Source organism: Cariama cristata, unplaced genomic scaffold, assembly GCF_000690535.1.
Source record: "Cariama cristata isolate BGI_N322 unplaced genomic scaffold, ASM69053v1 scaffold41667, whole genome shotgun sequence".
In the NCBI taxonomy this organism is placed as follows: domain Eukaryota; kingdom Metazoa; phylum Chordata; class Aves; order Cariamiformes; family Cariamidae; genus Cariama; species Cariama cristata.
The window spans coordinates 8098-18516 of NW_009627981.1; the positions used below are offsets into that span (position 1 = coordinate 8098).

The following is a 10419-nucleotide window of genomic DNA, read 5'->3' on the forward strand; positions in this document are numbered from 1 at the left end:
TAATTAGGTAAAAATGGCACAATAGCAAATGTGTATGTCTTACCCTCAACTTATAAGGGAGTTCAGGTTTCTAAATAGTCAATAATAGGTATACATTAGAATTTTCTAAAACAATTTGAAATATAAAGTAAGTTTTAGCCTTTTGAAAATCCCATTCGGTGACCAGCTGGACACCTTAAAGAATCTTCTTAAAAATCACACTGGAAAAATGTGTGCTTGTATATGTGCACGTGTGTGTGTGTGTGTGAGAATAAAAAAAAAAAATAATCAGTTTTAGATTGACAATCAGAAGAGAACTTCCCAGTCTTCTCACTCTTACCTTTCTTAAAAACAAATAATGAAAAAGTAAGGATAAATCATCCTTCTAATTTTGGATGCATATCGTATCTATACTTTTCGAGTAAAAAGTAGTCAAGGTAGATCTGATACTACATTACACTTTACATCACAGTTTTTCCTGTAGTGACCAAGAGGCTGGCCTTTTACTACTGAAAGTAGAAAACACATTAGAAACAAAAACAAAACCCTTTGTACCCATGTTCTTATCTTTGTACAAGTTACTTAAAATTGCATTCATCAGAGCTGCTGATTAAAAAAAATTTCAAATAAGTTTCGGCTACAATTCAATGAATTTTTTTAAAAAGCAAGTTGTGTATAAAGACTAAGGCCACCTTTAGTAACTGCTGCTTATGAAAACAACGTGAAAGTCCTTAGGAAAAAGGAGGTAAAGAAAACAGTAGGCAAAATCTTTTTTGGGCTTTGCAACTCCTGGGTCACAAAGAGTATCTACACAAAGAAAGGTACAAGGAGTGAAGCTTAGAAGTAAAATATTGATGCAAAGAGAGTGAGGATTTCAAGTGATGTTTTCTGAATGAGTTAAAGCAAAACTGCATGTCCCCTATAAAGATAATATGGCCACTGAAATTATTTGGAAGCTACAGTAATATTTGGGGGTTAACTTTTAGAAGACAGGGCTTAGGCTTTCCTCTCCCAACTATATTTCTCTTTCGGTAATAGTCCTAATGTCAAAAAATAAATTTTAAAAAAAAAAGAAATTGGATATAATTTGCATCAAACCAATGTTTTAAAACAAAAAGGGAATTTTGGTCCCTGAAGTCTATAAAACCTCTGTAGGAGCTCAGCCAGCTTTCCCAGGCCACAAGCATCAACTAATAAATTCTTGAACTAATTATCTTAAACACACACCTCAATCCCTCCAAAACAGGCTCTGCAATATTTTCTTCACTATCACATATTTCAGCTACACCTCATTTCTGAGAATCCAGATGACCCAAATATCCCAAACCTTTGGCTTCACCTGGCAACCTTCCTTGACCTTCCCATGGCCTTTTTTTATTTACCCTTTCCCTCCTCTGCCCTTCAAAGGCTGAACTCTGCAACTTTATCCATCACCATTGTGAAGGCATGTGTTTTTAATGAAAGAAAGACACACACAAGCTGATCTCAGTTCCACTGTTTATTTTTGCACTCTTTTCAATGTTAACTGATACTCTTATGTACATAAAATGAGTATTTCTATGAGCATCGACTGATGCTAATCAACTGGTTCATATTCATTCAAATATTATAAAAATAGATTTTTACTAAAATAAAGTGTACGTGTGCATATATAAGCATACACACACTCATATATACATATATATGTATACACACACATACCATACATTAAATTTCAAGATGTTAGCTAAAAATAGACTTAAACTTTATCATTACATGTTCATATCTAACTTGAAAATACTGTGCCTATCACTATCTCAAGTAGTTGAACTTCAGTGTAAGTAACAGCTCAGACTAGGTACTCACCTGCTCAGTAAGTTCTCTGACGTTTGTTAGATTCTTCTGTAGGCGAGTCTGCCAACCTCACTTTGAGCCTGACGCCGTTCACAATCTTCCCATGTAATGCAGTTATGGCATCACTGGCACTTGCTCTGTCTGCAAATTTTGCATAGCCCACGTTTTTTCCAGCCACAAGGTAAACTTTTATCAAGTGTCCAAAACGACTGGGGGGGGGGAAGGAAAAAAAAAAAAAATTACAGGTTTTGCTGCAACACAGATACCTATTACCTAATCTGAAGTATATATGATTTCATAGCTAGAAAAACTATATTCTCATATACATGCTATATTTTCTTGTTCTACCCTTTTCCAAAACTCCCAATTTTTACATTCCCTTCTCTAGAATTCCAGGCAGGAATAGAAATAAAACCAAAAGTTCACAGACAATGTTTTCTATGGAATATTACAGTAGAACCACAAGCACCAATAATTTATCTCTAATTTAAAAGAAAACATAAAGCTAATCAATACCATAATCAACAAACACTAAATGCCACTCAAAAAATCCCACAAAACCAAAAAAAACCACCACGCAAACAAACCAAAAAAACCACACACAAACCAGCAGATAATTTAGAGGCTAAACTTCCATCTCACTTACATTAACTTCCTTAGTTGTGATTCATCTTTGAAAAGGTATCACTAAAATTACTCAGAAAGCAAGTGCTAAAGGCTTTATGGAAAAAACAAATAAACACCAACACACAACAAATTATCAAGTCCTCAGGAGATTCCTAGACAGTTCTTAAAAAAAATGTTTTAGAAAAAAAATTGAAGTCTGCTTGCTTCATACTGAAGTTATACAACTGTCAAGACTAGGGTGCATAGTCTTTTTCTTCTCTAGCATCTGATTAAGAAAATCCAGTATATCAACTAGCTACGTTTTTAAATTCCACACAAGTGCACATTGTTTCTTTTCCTCTCCCGGTGCTTTGAAAATATTTTGGCTTTCCAAAGATTTATTGCAAATGCCAGCTATTAAAAAAGGGAGTCTTTTTCTTCAAAAGTATACTAAAAATAAATAAAATAAAATACTGGAGAACAGCTGACCTATAGATCTGTTTTAAAGATGGCAAAAATTGTCTCTCAAGTCTTTGGTCCTCATAGGGAGGTAGTGTGAAAGGATAGTTGAAATAGTGTTAAGATGTAAACCATCAAAATGTCTCAGGATATATCAGAAAAAAAACCCCTCTATACTTACTGCCTTAAGTTACTGTGGAAATTTATCAAAATACTTAAATTCTTTACAGAAATATGTACAAGAAAATGCCAAATAAATTAGGCTATAAGAACCAGAAGTACTACATTTTTTGGCTAAAAAATATTGAGAGACTAGATATTTTACTTCAGATTACATTAATCAGTAATAAACGTGCCATACTAATGACATTACATCTCTGCTTCAATGTGAATTCCGCTACACATTTGTTTCAAAAAGCAGCTCTTACCTATTGATCACTTATTACTTATTGATCACTGTGCACTGTCTTCTCTGGAAAGCATCTCCATGAGGACAATCTTTTTTATCTCCAACATTTACTTTAAATACAGGTTTTTTTTGGTTAGAGAACACTTATTTGTAAATGGTGTCTTACCAGAACACATCCTCCAATACATTTACAGGTAAAGGATGGGGATGAAAAAGTATGAAAAGCCTTTCCTTCACAGAAGTGTCAGGTGGAACTTTTTTTTTGTGTGGTGGAAGTATGGCATCTGTTTGGGGCTGAAGTAACTGTGAGCCAGAAGTTCCTCCAAATGCCTGCTGAAACAGGGGAAAAAAATGCAAGTATAAATTAACCAAGGGGGGGGCGGAAGTAATTTAATCTTTTTGTACCTTGAAGCTAAATAAAATAAAGAATAATTTCCAATAGGCTTTTTAATATGGTTGTGCCTACTGGGCAAAGTGGAAACTTACTTTACAGGGAATAAAAACATACAAACCAACCAAAGGTACATCTTAAAAATGTAGCATCTGAAACAGTTACGGAAGAAAGTGAGCAGTGTTCTTTATTGTCATATCTGAAGTTTCTTACAACAATTCAAAAGAATATTAACAGTATCCATTATATTAACTTACAGGAGGTGTCCTATACTGCTGACCAATGGCATTGTTATTCCGCAACATTGATGACACATGTGCTGTTACCAGCTGTGTTGCCATTTTTCTGATGAGGCTGCAAGCAGAAGTGATAATAAACTACTTAAAGAAAGAGCTAAGTTACAGTAATCTTAAGTTCAGCACAAGAAAATAAGTTTTAATGCACATCTAAAATTATCTCTGGAAATCTGTAAACTCATGTAGGTAACAAAAATGAAGTCAGGCTTTCATGACACTCTAGACATTATCTGAAATTATGCAGGCTAGCTGCAACTCACTGAAAACACTCATACATTTCTACATATAGAGATACAAAACTCTTCTTTGCTTTTTTTTAAATACTCTGAGGGTGCGGAGTGGAAATTAACACTACAGAGCCCACTACATTTTGTGAAAGGTGCCTAAAAGGCAGAAGGGACAAAAAAATTTCACCTGTTTCAATAAAGAACACAGAGATTCAATTCAGAAGTCAGAAAATTTACTTCCAGATTTCATTTTCCAATAATTTTTCTTTGTTCTGTTGCAGAATAAGAAAAAGCAATTGCACTTTTTGCATAGATTCACAGCCTGTGTTGTAGGACCATGAAATAGTAGAATTACTGAAGAACAAAGGAAATTGTTTGCAAGAAGGATGGTTGCAAGGAATTTGTTTTGGTTTTGTTTTTTTTTTTTATTTAGTTTAGATCAAGCATGCACTTTCGAAGTGAATCTCCCCATTGTCCCTCCTTACTGTCCTCATTCATACCCCAGAATAGGTTAGACATGAACTAGATTCCTTTAGAATAAAGCTAAGCCAAAATATTCACTGCAGGAGCCTACCTAAGCCGCTCCAACTTGTAATGCACGTTCAAGTCACAGGAACAGATCAGAGATGGTCAAAGTAAAACCTGACTATCCCCATACAGTGGGGGGATATCAGATCCTCAGCACCCAACAGTTTTACTCTACATATGTGCTTCACAAGGCTACTATTTGCAGTACTGCAAACACAACCAAGACAAAACCAGATTTATCTGCTTGATAATACAAAAAAACCTCAAAAACACATTCCAGCCTTGTTACATATTACAGAAATTTACAAAGATGCTTGCCAAATGCAAGATTTTCCAATGTATCTTAAGAATATATTTGTTAACCTTTTCTTTATCAAAGACTAGTAAGTTTCAAAAGGTTTATCCTAAGCCATTAAAAAAAAAAGCTAAACTTCTAAACTTCACAAAATACTGTAAGTATGAAACAAGATCACAGTGACATTGCTGTTACTTCTTCTGTTAAAAATTTATTTATTTATTTTAAATTTTGCTCTCTAGAACACAATTTACAACTTTCTATCTCATGTACTGGTACTTACTCTGAGCTATCACTCCCATCTTCCAGGAAAATGACAGTTAATCGATTTCCAGGAGGATACTCAAAACCATGCAATTTATACTTGGCATATATAGCTGATGCAGCAGTACTGTACTGAATCACAGCGTATCCTACAAATACAGTGCACACAGTTTCAGTATGATACTGGTAAACTCTAAGAACAAACCACACTCATATAAAGCAATATGATTAAACCACACATTAGTCATGGATGATACAAAATTCTTAAGTCTTTTTACCACACATTACATTAGTTAATTCCACTGAAGTTTTCTTCATAAATACTACTGATTAAGTAGTGACAGATCAGCTATATTTACGTTAACTTGAAAAGCTGGTAATAAAGCAACACAAGTGAAAGCCTGTCTTCTTCCCTAACCCTGAATTAGAAATAAAACCACACACTGTTTCATTTTAAAATGCAATTATCCCATCAACAATGAATCAAGTACTGTAAAGTTACATTTTAACTCTCTGAATCATTTCCATTTCTAGCCTCTTGGAGAAGAGACCTCTTCCCCATTTTTCTCAGCAACAGTAAAACAAGACTGAAACCAAAACAATCCTTCCAATACAAAACATTATTTGTTTTGGAGTGACTTAATCCAGTTTACTCATGTCAGCTTCTACACACAGACACCGCCCCATACCCCCATTTCAAGACGAAAACTCAAAAGATCTGTTCAGAGAACATTTAAACTAGAGGTCTAATAATTTTTGAGACAACTTCTCCATTTATTCCGCCCAAAATTATTAACTTAATTTGACCAAAACCCACTTCTCATGGTTTTGATTCTATCCTTCTTGAGATTCCATTATCTGAAAATAAAGACATTTAAGCCTATCTGTAAACAGGGGTTCAAACAAAACTGAATTTTGGGGTTTATGCATCAGTGATAGCAGCAACCATTGATACATAAAACATTAATTCTTTCCAATAAGTGTACTGTATTTTGCATCACAAATGAATTGAAGTACAATTAAAAGACATTCCCTTCATAGAAAGAAAAAAAAAGTCTTTTTGTACTTTTACTTACCACTATTGGTATGAGGATCTCGCTGAACATCACAATATTCCAGTCCTGGAATAAGATCAAAGAGGGCAAACAGCTGTTCTTGGTTAAAGGGAAGCCGCGATAACACAGACAGACGTTTGGAAACCAACTCTTGAAGTCTGCTCTCATTTTTTTCAAAACTACAAAACTCTGGCTGCCCACCTCAAGAATCAACATAAAAAGAAATAATTTGAGTCATCACACTAGCATGCCTTCATTTCACACATACTTTTCATTCAATTTTTAAAACTAATCTAAGTCAATTATATACTAAAGGTAACATGTTTATTTCACCAATGCTGGTCACAAAATAATCAGCCAACTAGAGCAATGTGAGCCATAAAAACGTAGAAACAAAATTCCTGGCTCGTTTCTAACTTCAATATCCAATCTACTATTTAAGTGTTGACCTAAGCCTCCATTAGCTTCCCTTCTTCCAAACTGCATTCTTACTTTGTGACCATACTCAAGTCTACAAATCATTTTTAGTATAAAAAGCTGTGACTTACAAAACAGAAGTGTATTTCCTCTTGGTTCTTGCCTCGTGTTATTACTATAGTAATCATGTTCAAAAGACTCAGATGACTTATTTTTAGGTTCAGCCAAAATGGCCCTGTAGCCTGAAAGAAACAACCACATACAGAGCAACACCTCAGCACATCTGAACTATCTAACTGGATCCGCACTCTCCAGGTACTGTTTTTAGAAACTTATCATTCAGAAAACCCTGTAAGTGCTGGCTTTAGGCAAACAACTGATCTATAACTCTTGAAGTCTGCCATAATAATGTGAATGTTAACAACTTCCATATAGAATTACTCCTAGTCACAAGTTAAGCACAAGGCAGCTTACTTGCTGTGAGAGTGACTGAGCATTGGCACAGGTTGCCCAGAGAGGTTTTGGAGTCTCCCTCCTTGGAGATATTCAAAAGCCATCTGGACATGGTCCTGAGCAACTACAGTGCCCAGGTGACACTGTTTGAGCAGAGGGGTTGGGCAAGATGACTCCAGAGGTCCCTTCCAACTCCGACCATCCTGTGATACTTGACAGGATTCAGGGACGTTCCACAGGCAATCGTCTGAACTTCCATGCTGTAACAGCAGTTTATGTATGTTTTGCACTGATCTAGGTTTTGCTTTTGTGAAAGAAATAGGTATTAACTCTCAGGCTATCCAACTAATTTCATTTTAACCTCACAGCAAAAAGGAAATAAAATTTAACTGCTAAGTAATCTCAGACTCATATCCCTATGTAAGAATTGTCACAAATGTAACTTTTGTAGAACCACTTATGATAGATATGATGTAGATCCACCAAATACATTACTGGAGGAAAAAGAAAAAAAAAAAAGGACACAAAAGAACAACAAAAAAACAACCACACCCATACACCAAGTTGTTTCATATTTGTGACTAAGTGAATATTGAATAGGAGGTCGGACTGGAAAGCTGCTGTTAGGTTTCCCCCAAAGGCCTTTCTTCTCCTGGATGAGCAAGCCCAGTTCCCTCTGCCTCTCCTCATAAGTCATGTGCTTCAGCCCCTGACCACCTTAGTGGCCATCCACCACAAATTCATTAACACCTTTCTGGTACTACAGCATAAACGACATATGGTCATAAAGCATACAAAGTTTTTCATTCGGTAACAGATTAATCACGGCACTAAATGAAAACAAACCAACCACCCTCTCAAACTTCAGTTAGGGTGAATTTGTTCTTAAGTAAATGTAATCATAACAGAATCCCTATGGATTATCAAATATATTTTTATATATAAAAATTAATTTTATATCAAGTACATTTGATTAAAAAGGTATATTCTCAGGAATACATTAAAATGAGGTTTCCCTGTGTATGAAGCCTACACTACAGGCCAATAATAATGCATGAAAGAAAATTCTGTATCCATTTTCAAACTCTTTTCACTGATCTCACCTGCAGTTTGGTCCTGCAAGAATGTAATCAGGTGACTGTTCTCAATCAATGTTAATAATAATAACTTTTATCTGCAATACAACTTTGTCTCATGATACGTTTACATCATAAATAATTTACCTGCAAACAAAACTAAAAATTAAATATACATTAATGATGATACACACTTATTGTGAAAAACTTGAAAGAATTCAGTCAGATTCTTACTTCGATCACACTCTTCAATTGCTCGGGCAGCTTGCGATGGTTTTAAATACCTCACATAGCCCAAACCTTTACTTTCTCCAGTAGTCTTGTTTTTAATAATGCTGCAATATTCAATGTCTCCATACATCTAGAACAATTAAAAAGCATATTAATTTACAATATTTGAAAATGCATTAAAGTTCCATGTGTTCAGTCCTTCTGATAAATTAAGACAAAGGCAATTTAAACAATTAACAAATAGCAAATCAGTACCTTAAACTTCTCTCGCAGATCTTCCTCTGTAAAGGATTTTGGAATCATAACAAAAATTCGTGTAAGCTCCTCATCTTCAACATCTCGGTGGCTTCCAGAAGCTCTTGACTGTGCAATAAATACCTAATGAAATAATTACATACACATTAATTACTGGAGAAAGGGTCTTAACCACATATCAACAAGCAAGAAAAACAGCTTGTTTTAACAAGTCTCTGCATTTCTCTTTCACATAAGCTAGGTTTCCTAACATGGAAAAAGCCAACATCTCTGATCATAGATGCACCTGTGACAAAAGACCTAGAAATATAATAGATCCCAAATGGTTTCCCAAAAAGGACAGAGGTCAGCAGAAGTTCTCACTGGGGATAATGAAGAATGGTCAGGAGTATCAAAGCCTGATTCAGCAGCACTGCCAATGTCACAGGTGGCATGTGAGGTAGCACAAAATGCATTACTGCAACAGGTCTAGTGTAGCAGTAATAACAAAAAATAAGTAAAGAAACAAACAAATGAAAAAGCCTAGCACCTTATTAAACCCTTGCTACTGCAGTTCACTGCTCAGTTGGACTGAAGTCTGCAGGTCTACTGCTCTATGAAGGATCATTACCTCTCACATCTGTAACTGTTAAAATCCTTTTTAATCATTGAAATAAATTTCAGCTCAGAAGTGCACACCAAAAGACAGCCCGAAAAAAAAAATTAAAAACACACAAAACCCAACCAAACAAAAAACCCCCAACCAACCAAATAAGAAAGTTACAAACAACCTTCAAAGTAAGCCTCTTATGCAAAAGCAGCAAATAATTTCACAGATCTCTTAAATTATTTTTCTAATAGATAACCAGGGAAGTAAGGAATACAACTCTGATCTTTTGGCTTCTAATGGCATGCTCTTCAGAAAACTTTACTGACTCAACTGCATTTTCAAATGAAACAAGTGGAATCTTCTTTCACTGTTAAAAGTTATTCATATTATCTTAGCATTTGGGGACTATGAAAACAATTCAAGAGGCTGAAAGCTCCCTGCCAGTTCCATAGATTAAAAATAATAATAATTGTTTTGAAAAAACTGTACACAAGCTGCAAAACCAATATAAAATGTACTTACAAAGACAGTTCTATTTATCCGTATCGATCTTGCCCACAAGACTTAAAATATACTGGTTTAGAAAATTTCACAGAGATTCCCTCAAGGTTAAAAAAAAAAAAAAAAAAAAACACCAAAAAAACTCCAAACTTTGAGACATGGTTTAGTGGGTTTAGCAGGCATGGTGGCATCGGGTTGGACCTGATGATCTTTGAGGTCTCTTCCAACCATAATGATTCTATGAAAAAAACCAAAAAGAACAAAACCAAAACCCCACCAACTAAACAAAAACTAACTAGTTCTCAGGTACTGCATTTTCCCCAGGCCTGTTGCAGCTTATGCCACGCGTGGGAACTTCAGGCAAGGGTGGGACCCACGGCAGCTCCTCCTGAAGAGGACCACCAAGCCCGCACGCCCCATAGCCGACACCGCCCCGAGTCTGACCCAACAGGGTGACAGCACCAGCACTACGTGGGGAGAGAAGGCCACACGCAGCGGGTCTGACGCTCTCCGTGGCGGCTCCAAGCGAGGCGGCCAGCTCGCTACGTCTTTTCC

General features: G+C 35.7%; 1 protein-coding gene across 1 annotated transcript; it reads right to left on the reverse strand.

Moving 5' to 3' along the window:
* Window positions 1-1753: 1753 nt before the first annotated feature.
* Window positions 1754-8897, reverse strand: RBM45 (RNA binding motif protein 45; the record flags this gene model as incomplete). Its single annotated transcript, XM_009704607.1, has 8 exons — window positions 1754-2021; window positions 3453-3619; window positions 3935-4031; window positions 5307-5436; window positions 6364-6543; window positions 6891-7001; window positions 8523-8649; window positions 8775-8897. Coding segments are annotated over 8 exons (1128 nt in total), but the record flags the coding sequence as incomplete, so codon positions are not given.
* Window positions 8898-10419: the final 1522 nt, after the last annotated feature.